The sequence below is a fragment of the Macaca mulatta genome, chromosome 3 (genome assembly GCF_049350105.2).
Source record: "Macaca mulatta isolate MMU2019108-1 chromosome 3, T2T-MMU8v2.0, whole genome shotgun sequence".
In the NCBI taxonomy this organism is placed as follows: domain Eukaryota; kingdom Metazoa; phylum Chordata; class Mammalia; order Primates; family Cercopithecidae; genus Macaca; species Macaca mulatta.
Window position 1 is genome coordinate 84,324,053 of NC_133408.1, and position 24,034 is coordinate 84,348,086.

At 56.9% G+C, this 24,034-nt stretch overlaps 1 protein-coding gene and 1 long non-coding RNA gene across 3 annotated transcripts; both read right to left on the minus strand.

Annotated features, from left to right (window-relative positions):
* Nucleotides 1-59: 59 nt before the first annotated feature.
* AEBP1 (AE binding protein 1) lies at nucleotides 60-10,352 on the minus strand. Of its 2 annotated transcripts, XM_028845842.2 has the most exons (22): nucleotides 9,777-10,352; nucleotides 9,348-9,404; nucleotides 7,713-8,054; nucleotides 7,093-7,164; nucleotides 6,910-6,981; nucleotides 6,673-6,801; nucleotides 6,519-6,596; nucleotides 5,633-5,710; nucleotides 5,425-5,502; nucleotides 5,268-5,321; nucleotides 4,497-4,606; nucleotides 4,275-4,414; nucleotides 3,810-3,894; nucleotides 3,562-3,706; nucleotides 3,380-3,465; nucleotides 2,991-3,114; nucleotides 2,571-2,767; nucleotides 2,301-2,480; nucleotides 1,715-2,066; nucleotides 1,494-1,633; nucleotides 1,273-1,372; nucleotides 60-1,032 (listed from the first exon to the last, which is right to left on the minus strand). In XM_028845842.2, the coding sequence occupies exons 1-22, from the start codon at nucleotides 10,027-10,029 to the stop codon at nucleotides 359-361; spliced, it is 3,546 nt and encodes a 1,181-aa protein (XP_028701675.2). In that variant the 5' UTR covers nucleotides 10,030-10,352; the 3' UTR covers nucleotides 60-358. The 2 variants fall into 2 exon arrangements, with proteins under 2 accessions (XP_028701675.2, XP_014989130.3); XM_015133644.3 differs by lacking the exon at nucleotides 9,348-9,404.
* An 11,236-nt stretch (nucleotides 10,353-21,588) lies between these two features.
* LOC144339851 (uncharacterized) lies at nucleotides 21,589-22,883 on the minus strand. The gene is made up of 3 exons (XR_013415363.1): nucleotides 22,747-22,883; nucleotides 21,841-21,891; nucleotides 21,589-21,712 (listed from the first exon to the last, which is right to left on the minus strand). It is a non-coding gene; the product is annotated as an uncharacterized LOC144339851 (long non-coding RNA).
* Between the last annotated feature and the right edge of the window lie 1,151 nt (nucleotides 22,884-24,034).

Here is a 24,034-nt window from a genome sequence, read left to right on the forward strand (position 1 = left end):
CCACCAGCCGGTCTCCCTCCTCCTCCCCATCCCTGACCCCTCAGAATGTGAGCAGTCTGTGCCATGAGCTTGTTTTATTGGAGTGACCTCGGCTCCCTCCCTCTGCCACTACTACAAAACTGCAGCAACCCCATCTCTTACGAGACTGGCAGGTGGAGCAGGAGCCTCCACACAGCCTCTGGCTCTTAGGTCCCGGTCATGTTTGCACCCCCTCAAAGGGGCAGGACCAGCCCTTCCTTTCAGTGTCCACACCAGGGGCCTTCCGTGTGCTGATGGGTGATGTGACTGTGGTCAGCAGGCTTGGGAAGTACTACTGCTGTAGCTTGAGCTGGGCTGGGGCCTTGGTAGGACCCTGATCTCAGAAGTCCCCAAAGTTCACTGTGTAGGTCTCAACTGTTGTGAAGGGGAATGCCTGGCCAGTGGCTATCTCCTCTTCCTCCTCCTCCTCCTCCTCTTCCTCTTCCTCAAACTCAGGCTCCAGCTGGGTCTCAAACTCAGTCTCCAACTGGGTCTCAAACTCGGGCTCCACCTTGGTCCCAAACTCGGGCTCCACCTCGGTCCCAAACTCTGTCACCACCTCTGTGTAGGTCTCAGTCTCCGACTCCTCCCAGCCAGCGGTGGTTGGGGGTACAAGGCCCCAGGGCTCTATGGTAGTGCTCAGGGTGGTGGCAGGGGCAGGGGGCAGCGTGGAAGGCACAGTGTGGGGGCCTAGGGTGGTGGTGGCGTTGAGGCGCCGCAGCCGCATCTGTGCCCGAAGCCGCAGACGGTGCTGTAGGCGCCGCTGCTGCAGGCGTCGCTGCTGGGGGGTCATAGGGCGCGATGGGTCTATGTGTGGGATAGGCCGATTCCCGTTCATGGCCATGATCTCCCGGATGCGCTTCCAGTTGGAGCGAGCCAGGATGAAGTTGCACTGAGTGGCCCCGATGTCATAGTCAACATTACAGGTCTTGGCACTCGGGGTGTAGCCCTCCGCGTGGGCTGTCACGCGGTACTCACCCGGGTTCAAGATTCGCCAGTAATCACCACCACTGGCTGCGGAGGGAGGAGGGAGGACGATCCGGCTGCCCCAGAGCGCCCCTCCCAGGCCCCCACCCTCCCACTCAATCCTGCCCCTAGGCCCCGCCCTCCCCAGTCCTGCCCCTAGGCTCCGCCTCCCTGGTTCCGCCCCCAGGCTCCCCAGACTCTGCCTGCTCGCTGAGTTCCCCAAGCCCCCATCCTCTCTGGCAGGGTCCTCCCTCAGGAAGGTGGGGTAAAGAGGTGCACACTAGGTACCTGTCTTCACGCCGTGATTAATGCCACTCACAGAGATGGTGGCGTTGGCAATGGGGATGCCTTGCTCGTCCGTCACCACCCCCTTAATGCCGCGGTGCACCTGGGGAAGCAGGTGAGGGCTGTTGGTCCTGAGGAAGGTCCAATGTGGTCCGCTGCTCCCTCCCGCCCGTCCAGGAATCTCTGCAGCCTCCTCTCCCCAGGCATTGCCCTGGCCACCCCACCTGCTCCATGAAGGTGAGCAGCGCCTCCTTGTTGTTCTCCCACTCGCGGGGCAGCTCACTCTCATGAGGGAACTTGTCACAGCCCAGGTAGAAGGAGAGCTCCAGGCAGTTGGTATGCAGATAACTGAAGTCATTGATAGCTGGCCGGGGACAGACACAGACCCAAAGTCAGCCCCTCTCCGGATTAGGCCCCGCCCACAGCCCCTTCCAGGCTGACTCACTCCCGGACCGGGGATTCCACTTGGCCCCGTTGACGATGCCCATGCCGCCGGTGTAGTCCTGGGCTTGGCAGCCTCCGCGATAGGGCTCAGTCAAGGTGAGGTGGGCGGAGGCGAAGGAGATGGCGAGCCAGCGGAAGATGGCGTGGTCTGGGGTCTCCTGGGCCTCAGAGACCTCATCCTCATCCTCTCCGCGGGCGGCTGCCATGGCTGCGGCCAGCAGCTGCTCCTGGGTAGGCGTGCGGGTCATGTCGTAGGGGTAGGATACTAGCCGCTCACCGCCGTTCAGATTTGCTCCCAGCACGAAGGGGTTCTTTTCCATCCAGGCAATGATGGCCCGGACCTCTGTGGATACCTGGAGTGGCCAGCACATGTGAAGCCAGGGCTGCAGCCTCTAGCCACCATCCCCAACCTAGTCCATCACCCTCCATGAAGCTTCACACCAGTGCTCGCACACTCCCCGTCCCCCAACCCCCAGAGCCTCAGCGTCTGGAGCTCAGGCACCGTCAGCCCCACCCCCAAGCCCAGAACACCAGGACCCAGGGTCCAGCTGCTCCCTCCTGCCCTCTCAGCCAGGCTGCAGCCTCACCGTGGCATCTGGCGAAAGGTAGCGTTCAGGGATGGGCAAATTGTTGTTGGGGACCCGGTAGGGGACCCATTTCCTCTCCTCAGCTCCCCAGAGCACAGAGTTGAGATCCGGGAAATCTTCAAAGATGTCAAAGCCCTCCTCGGTCCACAATCCCAGCGCCCAGTTCCCAAACTCTGAGCCCTGTCGAGAGCCAGCAGGGTAGGCATGGGCCACCCACACGCCCACAAGCCCTGGCTGCCTGGCTCCGGCCAGCCTCACCCCTCAACCCACCATCTGCGCTGCCACCTCGTAGCCATCAGGGTTCAGTGAGGGAACCAGGTGGATGCGTGTGTCCTGCACCAGGCTGCGCACACGCGGGTTCCCATCGCGGTACTCGCGGCACAGGTACTGCATGAGCAGCAGCAGCAGCTCTCGGCCCAGCACCTCGTTGCCATGGATCCCAGCAGTGTAGCGGAACTCGGGCTCCCCTGCAAGGGCAGGAGCCTCAGTGAGCACTCAGTCTCCCAAGGCCCAGGGCAGCTGAGGAAGGACCCAGACCCACCTCACACCTGAGGGTCTGGGGGACAGCTGGGGCTCCTAGGGCCCTGTAAGACAAGCCTGAATCCCCAGAGGGGCTCCAGAACAGGTGGGAAGCGGTGAACTCTGCTCACCAGCAGCGCAGGCCAGCTGCTGGCCCCCACAGACTCTCACCCAGTTCATGCTCCCCAGGGTTGTCTGAGATCTCCATGGCATAGATCTTGAGGCCTCGTGAGCTTTTGCCCAGGCTGTAAGTGCGGGTGATGGTGGGGCACTCCTCATTCACCACCTTCATGAGCTGGGGCAGAGGGGGAGGACATGGAATCAATCACGCAATCCGCCCCCTGCTGACCATGCCCCTTCCATCCACTTCCAGGGCTTGCTCTATGGCAAGGGACAGGCATGACCCCTTCAGGCAGCCCCCAGGTACTGGCCTCCTTACTAAGGTGAGGGACAGCCAGCGTCCCTGGAACCAGTAGGGACTGGGCCCTGTGACACCAGGCACACACTCCCCTGTCAGACAGACAGGTCCCACCCCCAGCCCCAGGATAGATGTTCCCAACCTGGCGCATGTCCTTGTAGCTGTGGTGCCGGAAATCCAGGTCATCGGTGGCCACCACCTCGTTCTGTGCATAGTAGCTGTAGACAGCTGCAAGGGAGGCGGGGTTATCTTTAGCCGGGTGCCGGGTGGCCCACCCTAGCACCACACCTCCCCTCCGAGCCCCTGCCAGCCCTCCACACTCACGGGCCACAGGGCACCCCAGCACCTCCAGGCGCATGCACAGGCTCCCATTCCAGGTGAGTGGGTAGATGCGGATGAAACGAGCCACCACCGGCTCTGGGAGCTCACTCAGCACGGGTGTGTCCTTGTCCACGTTCCCATGAAAGGTCTGGGGAGAGGCAGGCCTCAGAGCAGTACTGCCAACCCCTCTGAGAGCCCGCCCCCCGCCCAGACAATGGGAGCAGAGCCAGGAGCCTGGGCATGGTGCCCACCATTTCCTCATAGCCGTTGGTGTACATCACCCACGTCTGGCTGTCGTTGCTGAAGCCCACGAAGAAGGTGGTCACAAAATCGTCACTGTGGAGTGGACAGTGGTCACAGCAAGGATCTTCCCCTTCCCAGGCCCTCAGGTGGCCTGAGCCTCCCTCTTCTGAGTCCCAGGAATTGAAGAGCTAGCAGGGCGGTGGTGCACAGCCCAGGTGTTGAGCCTGGGTCCTGTGCCTGTCACATAGCCATGGGCAGGTGGTCTGTCCCTAAACTCATGTGCTCATCAGGACACAGGAGCTGACTGACCATGGCTGAGGAGTGGGGATGGGCAGGGTCAGCCCCTCACTGATCTTTTTGGCCTTCTTTGGCTGGGCCAAAGAAGGGCCCACTGGAATCTCCTTAATGGGACACAAAGCCATGCCTATGGAGCCACTCCCCCCTGCCAACTACCCATGAGCCTGGCCACGCACTGGATGCTGGAGTCTCGGCCCTGGGTGATGACGCCTGTGAACCGGGTAGTCCTCCTGGTGTCCACCTCTATCCACTGGGTCCTGGCATCGTCCTCGGCACACCATGCGCCATCATAGTAGTCGTCCTCGGTGGCACCAGCCTGTCCAGGGGGCAGGGGAGGCTGAGCATCGGCAGAGGAGTCCATCATCCCAGTTGGGAGATGGGCCCATCCCAATGCCCACCTGCATGTTGAGCCGGCCGCGCTGTGCCCCCAGGCCGTGGCGCAGCATGGAGGAGGCTCGGATCTGGTTGTCCTCGATACGGTGTGACTCCATCCCAATGGGGGGACACTCTGAGGACGCGTACCCCAGACTGGTGGCTCACTAGCTCCATCCTTCCCACCACCAAACCCAGAACCAAGGAGCCCAAAGCCCACTCCCGGCACATCGGGGACACCAGTCAGAGGGCAGCTCTGGTTGGCTGGTGGCTCCCTGGTGCCCTGCACCAGCCCACTTGGAATTGACTCAAAGCTAGGCCAGGAGCTGCTTCCAATCCCAGCCTGTGCTTCCCCTCCCTGGGCCTCAGCTGCCCCATCTGGAGAATGGGCTGACCATGCCCAGCTCTCAGGGGACACACGTGAAATCACAGAACTCCCCCAGGGCGCAGCTACAGATGGGGACCGTCTGCACAATGGCCCTGTAGGGACACCTGTGAAGGTAGCTGAGGTCCTCACTCCCCACCAAGGCCTCAGGTCCTCCCCCTACCATGCCCAGCCGCTAGGGGCCCTGGGGAGCTGCCACCCTCCTGAAGTAGGCCAGCCTGGGGTCCAGGGCTGGGGCAGCCAAATGAGGCTGTCCTGGGCTCCCGGGGCCCCTCCATTCTGGGTCCCAAGAATCTAAGAGTAGGAAAGGGTTTCAGGGGCCTGGGTCCTGTTTGTGGCCTTGGGCCAGTCACTTGTCCCAGCACCCCCATCCTGTGGCCCCCACCCTTACCCCCCTGGGCCCCCCACTTACTGACTTTCTCTGTAGGCGTCCACTCCTCCTCCACCTCCTCGCCCTTTCGGGGCTCTAGGGACAATGAAGGGAGGACATGGCACCAAGGGCCTGGGAGGCAATCAGGAGTCCAGATGTTGCCCCACAGGGACCCAGGCCCCGAGCCCCAGTCACACACCTTTATGGTCCTTGCCCTTCTCCACTGCCCACTTGTCGGTCTCCTCCTTGGGCCTGCCATCCTCCTTTTTGGGTTTCTCTGGAAGGTACAAGGTAGGAGGGCCCAGTCAGCCTGGCTCTGGGCTTTGGGGGCCACGTGGGATGGGTCAGGCAGGCCCCAGGTGGCCTTCAGGGCAGGCCTGGTGCAGGAAGTGCTTGGTCCCACTCACTCAGCTCCTCCTTCTCTTCGTCCGTCTGGCGCTCAGCATCGGGCTTCTGGGGTGGAGGAGGCCCAAAGTAATAGTCCACTGCGGGGAGGGAGAGCCAGCTGAGGCCGCCCTGACCCTGCTGCGGGGCCGCAGCTCCTGGGTCCACAGGAGCTCAGCAGGGCAGGACCATGCCAGAGGGGAGGAAGACGGGAGATGGGGGACAGCTGAGTGGGGAGAGAGGGTCCTGCAGGAGTCAGGAGCAGCCCGAGCTCAGGGGGCAGCTGAGCAAGACCCTGCTGAAGTCACCAGCCAGGTCTCCCAGGAGCATCTGGCCTGGTGAAAGGACTCGAGGCCCAGGGCATGGGAAAGGCCTGGAGGGACAACTGGCACCTGTGCCTGGGGTTGCAGGCTGGGGGGTGAGATGGGGGGACATTGGAGACACTGATGGGGAACTGGGGGCAGGGAAGTGGCAATGCGCAGGCTGCCGCCCAGGAGAAAAGGGAACCTGAGGGCTCCAGAGACGAAGGGGCATGAGCGAGGGGGAGGTAAAAACCCTCGAGCTCCCTGAAGAGAGTGGGGTGGTGGCCACGAGCCAGTGGGAAGCCAGAGCACCGGACTGGGAGGGCTGGAGCCCACATGGGTGAGAGGGCAGAGTGTGTGCCTAGGGACACTCCAGTGGGGGCCACAGCCAAGCAGGAACCAGGGAAGTGGCCAAGGAAAGACCAGCCTGAGGGCAGAGGAGACTGGGCAGCGGCTGGGGTGGGCACCCAGGGACAGCAGGGGCAGCGAGGTAACCACAGGCACAGGTGGGGTTGCAAGGTGGGTGAGTCGCCCCAGCTGGCTCCTGACCACACCCCCGACCCCCACCTGCCTATGTCCCTCAGACTCTGGGGTGCTGGGTACTCACTGTCATCATAATTGGGGATCACGTAGCCATCACCATAGTCAGGGGGCAGCAGGGGCAGAAGAGGCTTCACAGGCGGCTCTGGAGAGGCAGGTAGGTTAGGAGAGGGCCAGAGCACCCGTGGCCAGAGCACCCCCTCTCCTGCCCCCCATCCTACCAATCCTCTCCTCCGGGGCCGGCGCTGGGGCTGGGGCTTTCTCCTCAGGGGGCTCTGGCCAGACCCGCTCGGGCCTCCTCCTTCTGCTTGGGGGTGGCCTGGGCTGCTTCTGGCGCCGAATGTACTCAACTGAGGGGGAGGCCGGCTCTGAGTGGGGCCCAAGGCTGGGATGGGCCCATCCGCGCATCCCCCAGGCCAGGGGTCCGACCCAGGCGGGGCTGGCAGGGCCCTACTCACAGTCCTCATAGTCCTCCCTCTCGATCTGGTCATTGTAGTCCAGTGTGGGTAGCTCAGTCTCCTCCTCCGGCTCTGAGGGGAAAGCGCTGGTAGCTGCCTGACAACCCCACCCAGGCCCACTCTGGGGAAGCCCTCAGTCCAAGGGCAGCTGGCCCTGAGGCCAGGCAGACAACGGCCACTCACCAGGCTGGTGCTCCCGTGCCTCCACACGGGTCTCCTCTCCTGGATTCTGCCAGTTATTTGGGAGGGGCCCCCCTGCAACACAGGAGTTCCAGAAGCAGGTGGACGGGAGGCCTGCTCTGACCACTTTGGGAGCCTCAGGCCACCAGCCACCCACAGAGCCCACACACAGCCTGTGGACACCCTACTGAGGCCGAGCTCACTCCAAAGAGGACTGAGGTCCTCTGGCCTTCAGCATCCTGCTGGCATCTCATGGGGCCAGAAAGCTGGGCCCACCTTTTGGGGAACCTACTGTGCTGCTGGAGGCCCTACCACAAAGCCGCCCCCAGCAGGAGAAGGCAGGGGGGAACTCCATGGGCTCAGAGCCCAGGGACATCTGGGCAGGGACCTGAGGACAGAGGTCCCACCCACAAGGCTGCCAAGCCCTCTCCCTACCCAAAAGAGGCTACAGCACTGAGGGAGCCCACCAATCAAATTGTGAAATTTACAGCAAAAGTGAGGTCCCATCAGTGGGGAGCTGAAGGTCTATAGGAAACAGGGCTCCATAAACCTGCCTCCCACTCCCTGCCTCCACCAGAGCAGGCAGTCAGAGTCCCATCACCCCAGAGGAGCCGGGCACAAACCTCCCTCCTGGGGTAGCTCCTCGGGGCCAGGGCTGGGGGGTGGGGGCAGTGGCCACTCCAGGGTTTCTGAGGGAGCCAGAGTGGGGGGCCTCTTCCCTGACAGGGGCTTCTTGGTGGCCTTGGGTGGCTTCTCCTTGGGCTTCTTGGTGGCCTTGGGTGGCTTCTCCTTGGGCTTCTTGGTGGCCTTAGGTGGCTTCTCCTTGGGCTTCTTGGTGGCCTTGGGTGGCTTCTCCTTCCCCTTCTTGGGCGGCTTGGGGGACCCCTCCAGGGACTCCTTGGGCACTTTGGGGCCTTTGTCTTTCTTGCCTTTCTTCCCTTTGTCTTTGGTCTTTTCCGGAGGCACTGTCCAAGACGCAGACTCGTGTCAAATGAACAGAGCCAGCTCTGTGCCCCCATGAGGCCCCTCTCTAGATGCCCAGAACCTGGGCACAGGGACTCTTGTCAGTTCCCGGTGCGGATCAACAAACAGAGGTTAAGTCACTTGCCCAAGTGGCAAACTGGGATCCGGACCCGGGTTTTCTGTCTGCAAGTCTGGGTCTGTGACCACCAATCTCAATCTCTCTAAAGACTGAGCATAGGGTGCCCAGTTCCCAGGGGGAGGCCCTCATCCCCCCACCTGCCAAAACCTCAACAGGGGCTCCTTACTATCCACTCCACTATTCTGTGCTGGGCACAGAAGGGGCAGAGAGGTGACTGAGCCATTCAGGCCTGGAGGAGCATCTGGTCATCCCTGCCAACTGCCATACGAAGGAAGGGACATGGACCCAGGACCTTCCCCGGGTCTCCTACAGGGCAAGAAAAGCTTCAGAGAAAAGCACCTACTGTGCTGCTGGAGGCCCTACCACAAAGCCGCCCCCAGCAGGAGAAGGCAGGGGGGAACTCCATGGGCTCAGAGCCCAGGGATATCTGGGCAGGGACCTGGACTTGGCTGAGTATTGAAGCCCAAAGAAGAGGAAGTGGTCCCCTTTCGAGAAGTAAGGGATTTGGAATTGGTTAGAAGGATAGGGAGTCCTGGGCAGTTCAGGGATCACACACAGGACAGAAAGGACAGGTAGGGAGCTTGTGGCTGCTCACTCATTTCAGAGTCTGGGAGAGGGAGCCGGGACTGGTTGTGAGGATTCCCATGGGGAATCAGGACCCTAAGCAGGAGCTGCAAGTGCTGTTGAGAACCTGATGAGAGGTGGGGAGCATGAGGGAAGTTTGGCAGAAACACAGGAAAGCTATCCAATGCAGACAGCCAGGGGACACAGGGCTGCTAGAGTGGTTCCCCAGAGCCGGGAGAGCAAGCCTGGAAGGAGAACCAGAGGCAGGAGGGGCACAGGGAGCCCAGGGTGTGGGAAGCAGCCAGGAAAGATCTAGAGCTGGGGTGGCAGAGGAGGGGCTGCTGACATCAGGAATGTTGGATGGTGCCTTGGAATCTCCTGGGAGAGAAGGATCACAAGACCCTCTGCCACCTTCCAGAGGGCCACGATGAAAACAGCTAAGATTTACTGACAACCGATTATGCAAGAGGCCATGGGTTAAATGCTTCAGTGATGCATCACCTCATCTAATTCCCGTACTAATGCAGGACCACCCACTGCTCACCGCCACCTGAAGCCCTGTAGGAAAAGGGGTCTTCAACAACCTTCTCACCTACGTGAGTCCTCCTGGAGTAGGAAGGCAAAGGCAGGAGGGAGGGATGACCTGAAGCTGTGCCACCAACAGGCAGAGTGGATCCATTAGTATGGCAGGGGGTGACACAGCACAGTCCCCTGTGGCTCAAGCCTAGTCCCTGTCGCATACTGGAGGAATGGGGATGAGCGACCTGTTCAACCACAGCACCAACCCTAGAGCCACCGGCCCCCAAAAGTGGCTCTGCCGCCCGGGTGCTGGATGTGCCTACAGGCCAGCGCTGACCTCGGCCTGGCACAGGGTCCCTCCAGGCATCTGGGCTCGCGTGCGCATTAGTAAGACAGCCATTCCTCCCCGGGCCGACTGGGGAGTGGCCAGACCCTGCCGAATCCCCCGGTTCCCACCTGAGATGCCAACCCCCCACGCCCCCGCCCTGCCCCGGGTTCTTACCTTCTGCGGCCGCCCCCGGCCGCGCCCCGGGCTTGCCCCCCGCCTGGGCTTTTCGGACCCGCGGGGTGGGCTCGGGAGGCGGCGGGGCCTCCATGTCGTCCTCCCGGGGCTCAGGTCCTAGCTCTGACAGGAAGCCCTCGAGGAACTCCTCGATCTCGTCGTCGGTCAGCACCGTCTGCGGGCGCCCTCCGGGGCACAGGGCCAGCAACGCCAAGAGGCAGCCGAGCAGGGGCGCCCCGCGCACGGCCGCCATGGTCGCGGCACGCGCGGGGGGCTCCGGGGAGGGCGCGGGGGGTCAAGGGCTCTGGGGGCTCTGGGAAAGGGCGGAGAGGGGATCGAGACTGGTGAGGGAATCCAGGAAGGGGCGGGAGAGACGATGGGGTGAGCAAGGGAATCCGGGAAAGGGCGGGAGAGTGGATTAGGGTGGGCAAGGGGACCCGGGAAGGGGGGTGCTAGGGGGCTCTGAGGCCGGAGGGGCTCAGGGGTGGTCGGGGCGCTCCGAGGCCCTGGCGGCGATAGGCGCTCCGGCCCCGCGTGGCGCACTGGCGCGCGAATAGCCGTCTCCAAAGCGCTGGCGGGGGCCGGGGCGGGGGCGCCGGGGCTTCCGGAGCCGGCTCCCCACCCCCGGGGAGGAGAAGGAGGAAGAGAAGGAGGAGCCGAGAGTGGACGGAGGGGCTGCGGGGGGGCGGGGGGCGGGGGGCGAGGGGCGGGGCAGGCGGGCGGGCGCTGGCGGCGAGCGTCCCAGGCCCGGAGACTTGCGCCTAGGACATAGGGGCAGGGGGCGGGGCGACTGGGAAGGCAGAGGGCCTGAAGGAAGGAGAGGTGGTGGGGAGGGCCTGGGGTGCGGTTGTGAAGGGGCCGGCATCCCTCCTCCCTCTGCCCTAGGCACCGCCCTTAAGGAGGGACCCCAAGACCACCGGGGCGCTGAACCCTCCGCGGGTGACTAGGAAACCTGGCAGGCGTCTGAGACCTCTCTCAATTTGGAGGGCCACAGAAAGTCCACCCCATCCTTCCCAGGCTCTGGAGCCTCTGCCCATGGGCCCTGCTGCACCCCAGCGTCAATTCATTCAGTCATCCTACCAACCTCTTCAGGTCTGTGTGGGGCCAGGCCCTGTGCTGGGCCCCAGGGAAGGACAGCACAGTGGGAACTCACTTTCCAGCCGGGAGGCAGGTGCAAAACTGCCCTCAGAGTGGCCAGCTGCCCCGCTGGGGGTAGGAGTCCCATGTAAGGGCATGCCATCCCACCCCTTTGAGTCCCAATGTGGACAAATAGCCATTTCTCACCTTCTTCTTACCAGAACCCATTTTTTAAAAAGTGTCTACAATACCTCCAGCTGCCGCATGGACCCAGAGGACCCAGAGGGCAGGTGGATTGAGCGTCAGCCGATCCCAGGATCCATCAGGGATGTGCACCTTGGTGCCTGGTGTTTGTTGTAAGGCTTCTCCAGGGCAAACGTTGGCTGCCCCGCAGTGGTCATCACAGCTAAGGACAGAGCTCCGAGAACATTCCCCCTCAAAGGAATGAGGAAGCAAGAGAAGACTCACAGGCAGCCCATGGGCCAAGTGCAGAGGCAGACAGCCCTAAGCCACGGTTGTCTGTGGGGATTTGGCCCCAGTGAAGTAGTCAGGTAGGGAAGCCTAGGAGCCCTTGGGATGATTGACAGGGCAGAGTTTGGACCTGGGGTCCAAAGGAAAGAGGAAAAGCAGGTCAGGAAGCACCTGGGTCCCCAGAGCAGCCCCACGTGAGTTGAAGCAGGCAGCAGCCAGGGAGGCCACGGTGGAGGCTGCTGGGCCCAGGATAGGTGCTGCCCCCTGGGAGCAGGACCACAGGGAGGCCTAGCCTCCTCTCACACCTGGTCCTGCCAAGACTCTGCCTTTGCTTTCTCACTGCATCTCCTTGAAAAGGCAGTGGGACTGTGTCAGGTTCCAGCTCTATCTCCCAGTCACATCTCGGCAGGTAGCCTCAGCGCCAACCACCTGTGTCCCTGTTCTCCTTGTGGCTCACACAGGATCATGCATGTGCTGTGCCTAGCACACATTCTCAGCACTCACACTGTTGCCTCTCAGCTCTCATCATTTGCCCTCAGAGATCAACGTGATCTCTACCCATTGGGGATCTCAGAGCAGCCCCTGAGCCCCAACACCCAGGCCTCCCTGTGTACCTGAGCCAGCCTCTACCTGCCACGTGCCCCCAGGCCAGTCCTGGTGGCAGCAAGGATCTGCAAGCTCTCACCTTTCCTCATCCTCTGCAAACCTCTCAATCATCTTTCTCAAAACTTGTTCTGGGAATTTGCTCCATTGCCCCCAGTTGAGCATGTCAAGCCCAGCGGCCCAAGGCTGGGTGAAGTGGCATGGCACGTCACTTCCCTGGGAACAACTCACACATGGATTGGATTTGGGCCCAACATCCTCTGCCAGGGAAAATAGAAGCCATAAGAAAACAAAAAAGGAATAGAAGGAGGCTTTTCTTCAGTCACAGTGAGTCACCAATAAAAACATGTGCAAAAGCCCTCATGGAGAGCTGGGCTGCAAGGAGGGCCATGAGGTTGGGGGCCCTCTGCCACCAAGGGTCTGGGCAGGTGGATGGGAGGCAGCTGCCCTCCATGCCAGGCTGATGTGCCTCCCCTTGGGTGGTGGGTCTGGGACTCCCACTCCACTTGAAGACCTGTACCAGGAAGTGCTTTAGTCCTGTGCCCAGGCTCTGCTACAGGGCTGGTGAAAGGACTTCTCCCTCTGCTGCCAGAGTGAAGCCAGTCAGGGGGATGGGAGGCTTGTAGCTGAGAGCACCTAGCGACTTTCAGGGTCCCTTACCCCTGCCACTCAGCAGGGTCTGCACCTGCATCCAAGTGTTCTCCTGGGCTACAGTGGGGGGCTGGTAGACACTCTGGTGATCCACTTTCAGCTTCCCACATGGATGTTGCAGGGACTGCTTTGGCATTTCCCTCCCCTAAGGGACAGCCACTGCAGCAGGACTGGACTGGGGAGGGTGGGGCCTGCGCTGGGGAGGGTGTCTCCTCTCCCTTGCTGCTGCTGGAATGGGAAGGAGAGTTGTTGAGAGAGCCAGAACTGTCCGAGGGTGGAAGCTGGTGAAGCTGACCTGCAGGGAACAGGGAGAGAGGGAGCATGGCCCAGTGGGTAGGCCCTATGTAGCTCTGAGGCCATCAACCCTGCCACGAAGGCTGAGACCCCAAGAGAGAAGTTGAGGTTGGGTCAGGGGCCTGGTAGTGCAGCTGAGGAGGGGGACAGGCCAGCCTCCTCCCACTGGGACCTAAGCTGTAGCTCCTGACCCTCCAGAGCTGCCTGGTGCCTCAGCCTGGTCAGAGGTGGAAACTCACCTGCCAGCAGGGCCCAGTGCGCCTGAGTTCTGACTGCGGGGATCTGCAGGACACAGAAGGATGCGAGGTCAGCAGGGCCTGGGGACAGGCAGGAGTGGTAGGGTCTGGGAGGCTGGGAGCAGACCCTCCTAACCTGCCCCATGGCCTCCATGGCTCCTAGAACCCCCATGGCTGCAGCTCAGACATGGGTTGGGCTTCAGAAAGAAGTGAAGCTGCGTGTACGGAGATGGCCCAGCAAATCCTTTCTGTGTAAACTTCTGCCACAGCCCAGCTGTCTAGCACCAGCATGTGTATCTGGGGCAGGGGGCTCAATAGAAGGTCTGGGAGGCCTGGGCTCTGGCCAGCAGGCTACTGGGATCACAGGTGCCAGCCCCTCCATGTCTCCCCTGGAGTCCTGGATCTGCCTCCAGGGACCAAAGGAGAAAGGACCAGGCTAGGCTCCTTCCTTTTTGTTCTTCCCTCTTGGGGAAGGCTCCTAGAAACTCCCCCTTCTCTGCTGCCCAAGTGCCTGGATATTACCAGTGGGGTTAGCTTGTTTGGGCCCACAAGATGGGATGGCTCCCAGAGCCATGGGACCTGAGGCCTCCCAGACAGTGTCTAGCCACCTTCACAACTGGCAGAACAATTTCCTTGGTTTTCAACAACTTGAAAAACATATGTGATTTTCCACAGTCCAGTGCTCCCCAGGCCTGGCTGCTGAGTGAGCAGAGTTCATGCCGAATTCCTTCCACTCACCACAGGGCAGACAGCAAGCCCAGCTGTGGGGAGACTCAGCTGGGGTGGGGGTCACCACAGCGAGGCACGGAGGGGCAGGCTTCCAGCACTGATGAGTAATTCTGCAGCCCGAAGATCTGGGAAGAGGGCATGTGACAACTTGGTGCAGCAATCCGCCCAGTGTTAGGTCAGAAGGAAGGAGCGGTCGTTCAAAATGGAGTCTGGTGGCAAAAATAATGTTTGGCCCCACCTCATACCTCCCTCAAAATTAACTCCAGATTAATGAGGTAGATGTTAGAAGAGGAACCAGGGAAGGACTGCAAGAAAATATCAAGTCTTTATTTACATCATGAGGTTTCTTTTAGGTTTTATTTATTTTTTTGTTTTTGATATGGAGTCTCACTCTGTCACCCAGGCTGGAGTGCAGTGGTGTGATCCCAGCTCACTGCAACCTCTGCCTCCCAAGTTCAAGTGATTCTCCTGCCTCAGCCTCCCAAGTAGCGGGGATTACAGGCACATGCCACCATGCCCGGCTATTTTTGTTGTTGTTGTTGTATTTTTAGTAGAGATGGGGTTTCACCATGTTGGCCAGGCTGATCTCAAACTCCTGACCTCAGGTGATCCGCCCGCCTCGGCCTCCCAAAGTGCTAGGGTTACAGGCATGAGCCACCAGGCCCGGCCTGTGTGCCTGGCCTGTATTTACATTCTTTTTTTTTTTTTTTTTTTTTTTTTGAGACAGAGTCTTGCTCCCTCACCCAGGCTGGAGTACAGTGGCACAATCTCGGCTCACTGCAAGCTCCGCCTCCCGGGTTCATGCCATTCTCCTGCCTCAGCCTCCCGAGAAGCTGGGGCTACAGGCATCCGCCACCACGCCCAGCTAATGTTTTTGTATTTTTAGTAGAGACAGGGTTTCACCATGTTAGTCAGGATGGTCTTGATCTCCTGACCTCATGATCCACCTGCCTTGGCTTCCCAAAGTGCTGGGATTACAGGCGGAAGCCACCACGCCCAGCCTGTATTTACATTCTTGATGGGGAAGTCTCTCAAGGAAAGACAGAGAACTTTGGTTGCATAAAAGTTTTTACCTTCTGTACATCAAAATACACTGAAAATGAAAATAAAGAGCAAACAAAATACTGGGAAAGAATGCAGCGCTTAGAGTGAACATTCCTGGCCTCCTGTAGTTTTAGGAAGCAGCTGTGGCCTCAGACTCGTCTGCTGTGAACCTCCACTCCATACTCACTGTACTTTCTCTCTGTGAACCTCAGTTTCTCTCCTCTATAACAATAGGATAATAATGACACTACCGTGCCTTGCAAAAATGCCACAAGGGTTCACTAAGATAAATCTGGAGAGTCATGCCTGAAAAATAGTAAGTCTTTGATAAAGGAAAGCTGCTATTAATTAAGCTTTTTCCTTTTTTTTTTTTTTTTGAGATGGAGTCTCACTCTGGCGCCTAGGCTGGAGTGCAGTGATGCAATCTTGGCTCACTGCAACCTCTGCTTCCTGGGTTCAAGCAATCCTCCTACCTCAACATCCTCAGTAGCTGAGACTACAGGTGTGCGCCACCATGCCTGGCTAGTTTTTTACATTTTTAAAGCTATTAATAGGCCAGCCACGGTGGCTCACGCCTAATCCCAGCACTTTGGGAGGTTGAGGCGGGTGGATCACCTGGGGTCAGGAGTTCAAGACCAGCCTGGTCAACATGGTGAAACCCCGCCTCTATGAAAAATACCCAAATTAGCCGGGTGTGGTGGCACGTACCTGTAATCCCAGCTATTCCGGAGGCTGAGGCAGGAGAATCACTGGAACCTAGGAGGCAGAGGTTGTAGTGAGCGGAGATTGCACCATTGCACTCCAGCCTGGGCGACAGAGCAAGACTCCGCCTCACAAAAAATTAATTAATTAATTAAACTATTAATAATTTAACTTTGTTTCCACTTTTAAAAGTGAACTAAGTAAATAAATAGGCAATTCACAAAAGAAGATACATAAGTGGCCAATAGATACAAAAATGTCTGGCCTCATTAAAAGTTATAGAAATGTAAATAAAATATATTGAGTACAACTTTTTCTATGTCAATTTCTCAAAAATTAAAAAACTTCCAGTGTAGGTGTTACTGGGAGATCACCCTCTGAAAGCAACTAGTGGCAAGGAGCTCCACACCATTCAGGCATCTCATTCAAGGTCACATGGCTGCAAAGAAGAGAAGCCCATCAAAGCAGCTGAGCCCCAATAAGGCATCCTGCCATGCACTCACAGAAAAACCAATGGAACAATGACTAAAATAAGATAGAAATTTATTTCTTGCCAGCTGTAGTGGCTCATGCCTGCAATCCCAGCACTTTGGAAGGCCAAGATGGGAAAATTGCTTGAGCCCAGGAGTTTGAGACCAGCCTGGGCAACATAGTGAGACCCTGTTGCTACAAAAAAATTAAAAATTAGCTGGGCATGGTGGCACTAGCTACTCAGAAGGCTGAGGCAGGAGGCTCACCTGATCCCAAGAGTTGAAGGCTGCAGTGAGCTATGATTGCTACACTTCACTCCATCCTAGACAACAGAGCAAGATCCTGTCTCTATTGTAGACAACAGAGCAAGACCCTGTCTCTAAAAATAATAATATTTTTAAAGGAAATGTATTTCTTGCTCATATAAACAAAATCCAAAGGTAAGCATCTGGCTTTCCATTTTATTGCTCCCCTAGCCTCAATGTATGGCTTCTATCTTGTGGCACAAAATAGCTGCTTGAGATCCAGCCATCATTGCATCATCCCAGCCAGCAGAAAGGAGGAAAGGGAATAGTAGAACACAATATATTCCTTTAAAAACACTTTGTAGGGCTGGGCGTGGTTGCTCATGCCTGTCATCCCAGCACTTTGGGAGGCCAAGGCAGGCAGATCACTTCAGGTCAGGATTTTGAGATCAGCCTGGCCAACATGGTGAAACCCTGTCTCCACTAAAAATACAAAAATTAGCCAGGACTGGTGGCAGATGCCCATAATCCCAGCTACTGGGGAGGCTGAGTAAGGTGGGAGAATCACTTGCTTTTATGTCTAGTAATAGTACTAAAGTATTAGGAAGGTATAAAAAAAAAATCAGTGTCTGGTAAAGAGAGATGTAAAAGCTGGAAAGCAGGAAAATACAAGAATAAGTAAGCAATCATGGATCATGGTATCAGCAGTTTTGTGGCCAGTTTCTGTGTGAGGTATTCACGTTATTGCATGTTTGTCTATGGGCCCCATCAGAAGCCCAGCCGAGGAAAAGGAGAGGAGGGCAGCCAGCTGCGTGAGAGGAAGGGGGTCCTGGCAGGCACCCACCTCCAGCGCCCCAGCTCCTGCCATTACAGAGGAGTGCCAGAATGCTCCCAAGGCCACTGTGAACCCAGAGTTTTTGTGCTAAAAGAATGTGTACCTGCCCAGTGTCTATCTCTGACCTCATTTTTAACTGCCAAGCTTCTCAAAGGAGTTGTTCACATTCAAAGTTTCCACTTCCTCAGCCCTAGGCAGCTGTTTCTGCACCTGGCACTCTGACTAGGGCCCCAGGGATCACCCAAGACCAACGGGCCTTGCCAGCCACCGCAGCTCCCTTTGTGACCACCTCCCCTTGCCAAGGTTAGGGTTAGGGTTAGGGTTAGGGTTAGGGTTAGGGTTGCTCACACTTCCATGTTGGCTTCTCTTCCTCCTCCTCCGCTTCCCTGGTGGGGGTCCCAGGGGTGGCACCTCTCTCTTCTCGCTCTGCCTCCTCTCCCTGGGAGCTGGATGAACCCCTGCTGCAGAGATCCCCACCTGCCAATGATTCCGACGTCTCCGCCTCTAGCCTGGACCGTGTCTAGCTGCCCTGTCGCCACGAGCATCCGCAGGGGCTGGGCCTGCTGGCCTTCTACACACCTGAGGGTTTCGTTTCTCTTCACACCTCTAGTCCATCATCCACAGGCCACCCCTGAGGGCCTGGAGGGCTCCCTGTGTTCCTCAAGGAGGAAATCCCACCCTCTGCATGACCCCTAAGACCCTGCACTCTCTCCACCTTCCCCTCCTCCCTCCAGCCCTGGGGTGAGCCTGGAACCCGAAGGGTCTGGCACCTCACTTCTGGGCCTTAGCAATGCTAGTTCCTTCTCACTCCATAACATGGCTGACCCTCGCCCACAGCAGGCCTGCCCCCCTGCCCCCTCTTTAAAATCACCCACTCATAGTCCTACAGGAAAACACCTTCCCAAAGGGTGAAGAAGTCAGACTCAGTTACTGTGTCCATAAAGTTGGAGCTCACTATCTAGGACCTAAAAAGAACTCACATTCTGGGAGATCACCATTCCCTGTGCATCCAAGATAGACCCTCAGCCCTCCTGGGAGGATATGGCTGTGGCCTGGGGTCAGGGAAGAGGACCATCTCCTGGTGGAAGCCCTTCCTGAGGGCAGCAAGCATCCAACGCATGCACTGACCATGAGGATGACTTGCTTAGGCGGCAAACATTCAGAGATGTGTGCAAGGCGACCACCCCAGCCCACACAGAGAGGGCCTTGCCCCTGGGAGCCTTCTCTCCAGCAGAAGAGACAGACAGCTATAGCTCAGTGGTCTGGGGGCTCACAAGGGGCCCAGTCCAGGCTTGGGGCCCAGCACAGACCTCCTGGAGGGAAGGGTAAGTGGGATGAAGCAGACGCATCCCCAGAGGGCAGGGACAGACTGCACGAGGAGGGGGCACACTGTGGGGGCTGGGGCTGGGCACATGCGAGGCCTGAGAAGATGAGCAGGGCCTTAGAGGCCACCTTGAGCTTGGGTTCCAACCTGTGGGCAGAGGGAGGAGTGGGGTGGCCTGCGCTGAGAAGAGGGTGGGACCAACTGGGGCCAATGCTGGGGCAGGGCCCACAAGACCTGGGCCCCGGAGCTGAGGAAGGAGCCAGTGAGGTGTCCGGTTGGGAACAGGTGGGTGCGGATCCAAGAGAGGCCCAGAGAAGAGCAGTCACAGGAGTGCGGCGAGGTGGACCTGTTTGGGGCCTGCCTGCAACACTTGGCACACATTCCCCAAAACTCTGATGGAGGTGGGGTTGTGACCCCAGCCCATCCAAGTTTGATGGAAGAATCAGAGGTGAGGCGGTGCCCCCCACTTTGCCCTACCCCCACCCCTTGAGGGGCCACTGTGCCCTACCTTCATCACCTCCATCCCCAAATGAGTTTGTGTTATTGGGACCTGCAGGGTCACAGGCACTTACATCCTGTACGCCTGAGTGGCTCCGGGTGCCCAGCACTAGGCTGGACGTCAGGCGATGCTGCTGACTTCCCTGAAGGGTCTTAATCCTTCTGGCTGTGACCCGCCAGAGTAGGCTCTGCCAGGAGCAAAGCATTTTCCCCACTGTGGGATCCAAGCCTCACTTCTGCCTGCCTCCACTGATGGCCACACTCAACTGCACCCTTCCAAGCTGGTGGGACCTTGAGCTCAGAATTCCCACCTAGCAGAAGCCCCTCCACAGCCCATGCTGCTCATGGTCACTGACTGTGAGTCTGTTGACTCCTCTTCCTATTTAAAAATTCTTTGTAGAAAAATAAGAAAACACAGATAGGCAAAATAACAAAACTATTATGATAAGTTTCATTAAACTCCACTGTCCCATCTCCCAGAAAAAATAATCACAGTTTGTTACATAATCTTCCAGACATTTTTTTGGAAGCACATAGACCTGGAGAAGCCTGATGGAAGCAGCCTGGGTTCACAACCCAACAATGCTGTTCACCAGCTGTGCAAGCTTGGGCAAGTTGCTTGCCCTTTCTGTGCCCCTATCTCCTCCCCAGCAAGATGGGGAGGAGTGTCATCCCTTGACATCAGGGGATGTCCTGGGCATCAAAGAGGTGACATGGGTCAAATGCTTAGAACAGTCTGGCAGAGAGCATGGAGCAAGGCTTGGCCTCATGCATTTGCTTAAAAAACACTTTATTATGGAAAATTTCAAATATGCAAAAGCAGAAAGATGACATCCTGAGCAGCCTGCCCTGTCACCCGCTCCTGCAGTTCAACTTTCAGACTGTCTTGTATTATCTGTGTTCCACCCTTGCTCCTCTCCAAGATAAGTTTGAAGCAAATCCCAGACATCATATGATTTTACCAGGAAATACTTTATTATGCATTTCTCAAAAGAGGACTCTCTCCCCATCCGCCTCCCCTTCCCTCTCTCCCTCCCCTCTCTCCCTCTCTCTTCTCTCTTAACCTACTATCACTTGTGCAAATCTCAACCATAATTCCTTAATATCCAATATCCAGAGTGCACATTTCCTCTATTGCTTCACACATTTTATTTTTTATAGTTTGTTTATTTGAATTACGATCCAAGAAAGGCCCGTGTGCTGTGATTGATCCATCTCTTAAATCTGTTTTAGCCCACGGGCTCTGTCTCAATCTCAATCTTTCTCTCTCTCTCGTTCTGGCAACTTATTTGTTGAAACTAGACTATTTGTCCTTTGGAGTTTCCCGTGGTCTGGATTTTGCTGATAGCATTCTGTGCTAAATATTTTAAACTTAAATGAAATGATTATTTGTGTGTGTGTGTGTGTGTGTGTGTGTGTGTGTGTGTGTGAATTCAGTCCAAAAACTCAGAATGCCAGAAATGCAACTTACTTTTTCCTTGAGTGGTTTCATTTCCATTTTGAGCACCCCGTTCCACTGCAATCATGTGGGGTTCCTTCTTCTCTTTTCCCAGGTCTTCCAGAGCACCAGGAAGAGAGGTTGGGGTTGGGGCTGGAGCATCTGGTCCTGGAGGTCACCTGCATACTCAGGCACCTGGCTAGTCATCCAAATCTGACTGCAGAGCCACCGTTAGTAACCAAAAGATGCCCAGGTAGTACAGAGGGTCCAATTTGGCATCTGTCAGTTCACTCTGAGTTTGCACACCCACTCTTTGCAGGAGCCTCATTATTTTTATTTTACAAATAAGGAAATGGGGGTTTGGGTTGGTAAGGTGACTTGAATAACTGATGACAGAAGCCAAGCAGCACATTCAAGAAGCTAGAAGATTGGTCGGGCACGGTGGCTCACGCCTGTAATCCCAGCACTTTGGGAGGCCAAGGTGGGTGGATCACCTGAGGTCAGGAGTTCGAGACCAGCCTGACCAACATGGAGAAACCCCATCTCTACTAAAAATATAAAATTAGCCGGGCATGGCAGCGCATGCCTTTCATCCCAGCTACTTGGGAGGCTGAGGCAGGAGAATTGCTTGAACCCAGGAGGCAGAGGCTGCAATGAGCCAAGATCACGCCATTGCACTCCAGCCTGGGTGGTCAACAGGAGCGAAACTCCATCTCAAGAAAAAAAAAAAAAGAGGTTAGAAGGAGTGCCATGCTCCTAAGGACACCTTGAGGGCAGGAGGCTCCTTCCAGTCCCCAGCTAACAGAACTGTCGGGTCAAGCCTCCAGGGACCAGTCACTTCTCAGTCCTTCTCTTAGGTGACCCATCAAACATCTGATACAGTTGCTTACACCTTCCTCTTTAGAAGCCTTTCCACTTGGTCTCTAAGACACCATCCTGACCCAGGTTTCCCCCCGCCACTCTCAGTCTCCATCCTCTAAATTTCTGGGAGGCTCTGGGCTCAGTTCTTGCACATCCTCTGCAGGGCCCCACTCCTTTGGTGACCTCCTTGCCCCTGACAGTCTCCTCATTTATAGCTGCAGTCCACACCACTCCCGCGGTGCTGGCCTCTTCTGTCAAATTGGATCCTGTGTTAGTCTGTTTTGCATTCCAATAAGGGAATATCTGAGGCTGGGTAATTTATAAAGAAAAGAGGTTTATTTGGCTCATGGTTCCACAGGCTGTACAGGAAGCAAGGAGCCAGTATCTGCTTCTGACAAGGCTTCAGGAAGCTTCCACTCATGGCAGAAGGCGAAGGGGGAGCAGGCACATTATCTGGCTAGACAGGAAGCAAGAGAGAGAGGAGGAAGTTCCAGGCTCTTAAACAAACAGATCTGTTTAGAGTGAGAGCTCATTACCCCGATGGGGAGGGCACTTCATGAGGATCCACCCCCATGACCCACATACCTCTCACCAGGCCCTACTTCCAACAGTAGGGATCACATTTCAACAAGAGACCTGGAGGGGACAAACATGCAAACCAGGTCAGATCCTCAACATCTTCCCTTGATTTCTAGAGAGGTCTCAGGGTCACCTGTTTAGAGCCACATTCCTAAGCCTCCACACAGGTGGCCCCATCTCAGGATGTGGTAATGCCAGCCTTCCCCCTGCCAGAGTCAATCCTCGCCTCTTTCTCCCTCACAGTCAGAAGCCAGCATTCCTTACCTGGTCTCATCATCGTCCACACTCACCTGAGTCAGTGCAACAGTCTCTTAGAGGGTCTTCCCTGCCCTGGCCCTGGACCCTAGTGTTAAAGCTGAGTGGGGGCTGGGCAAAGCGGCTCATGCCTGTAATCCCAGCACTTTGGGAGGCCAAGACAGGCAGATTGCTTGAGCCTGGGCACCATGGTGAAACCCCGTCTCTACAAAAAATACAAAAATTAGCTGGGTCTGGTGGCACATGCCTGTGGTCCTAGCTACATGGGAGGCTGGGGTGGGAAGATCACTTGAGCCCAGGAGTTCAAGGCTGCAGTTAGCAAAGATTGCACCACTGCACTCCAACCTGGGTGAAAAAGCCAGACCCTGTCTCAAAAAACAAAAACAAAAACTGAGTAGAATAACACCTGCCTCTGGTCAGAGCCTCCCCATCACAGTCCTTTCAGTGGCTTGTGGGGCACCCCGAGATCTGGCCCCACTTTTCAGCGGCTCAGGCTCCTTATTCTTCCTTAAACCTGCCAGGCCCAGCCTCAGTCACTGAGGATATTCTTTCCTCCCTCTGTGAGGTCACTGCTCAAATGTCATCTTCTCGGTGAGTCCTGGGCACTCCCTCCCCTTGCCTGACTTTGGGTCTACCCACGCACTTGGCCCTTCTCACCATTGTTTCAGTGATCCTTGGCTGTGTAACAAACCGCCCCAAAACGGAATGGCTTCAAACAGCAGTGAGAGAGCATTCCTCACGATTCTGTGAATTGGCTGCTCCACACGGTGTCAGCTGGGGTCTCCCATGCAATGATGGTCAGCAGGGAGCTGGACTCAGTGCTGGCTGTCACCTGGACACCTCGGCCCTCTGTCCACGTGGCCTCTCAGCACCCACAGACCAGACCAGTTTTTTCACATGGCAGCAGCTTCCAAGCGGCAGAAGTGGAAGCTGCAAGCCCTTGTAAGGTTAAGCCCACAAGTGCCAAGATGTCATTTCTGCTCTATTCTATTGGTCAAAGCAAGTCCCAGAGCCAGCCCAGAATCAAGGGAAGGCCTAACCCCATCTCTTGCTGGGGGAAGCATCAAAGTCACTCTTCGGAAGGGCCGCAGATGGGAGGGATTCCAGCAGCCATGTTTGCTATAACCAACCACACCCAGCATAGACCATGTCCTCCCTAGGGAATTGTTGCCTGTCCTGCCCCACAGGAATGTCATGAGGCAGGGGTTTCTGTATGTCTCATCTGCTACACCTCCTGCACTTAGAAGAAAGCCAGGCACACAACACACCTTTTTGTTTGTTTGTTTATTTGTTTATTCTTGAGACAAAGTCCCACTCTGTCACCCAGGCTGGAGTGCAGTGGCGTGAACTCGGCTCACTGCAACCTCTGACTCCTGGGCTCAATCAATTCTTGTGCCTCAGCCTCCCGAGTAGCTGGGATTACAGATATATACCACAACACCCGGCTAATTTTTGTATTTTTAGTAGAGATGGGGTTTTGCCATGTTGGCCAACCTGGTCTCAAACTCCTGGCCTCATGTGATCAACCCCCATCCGCCTCCCAAAGTGCTGGGATTACAGGGGTGAGCCACTGTGCCTGACCTCAACACACTTTTGTTGGGTGAATGGTGAGGAGGATGGCTCTGTGGTCAAACATCCACTGCTGAAATCACATTTCTGCTACTTTGGCAACATTTTAGCTCAAAACCTCAGTTTCCCTATCTGTAAGATGGAAAAAAATGACAGTAGTGCCAATTCCATATAATTGGAAAAAGAACAAAAATACAGCATAACAAATAATCAACACAATCCTTGGCCTATTTCTCACCCTCCATAAATGTTAGCAGCTGTCACTTCCCATCCCTGTCTGTCTACCCCAACTTCCAGTCTGGGCTCCACCCCTGACTAGGACTTTGAAGACTCCTTCCATGGCCATACTCCTGGCTTCCACCCCTCCTTCCTCCTT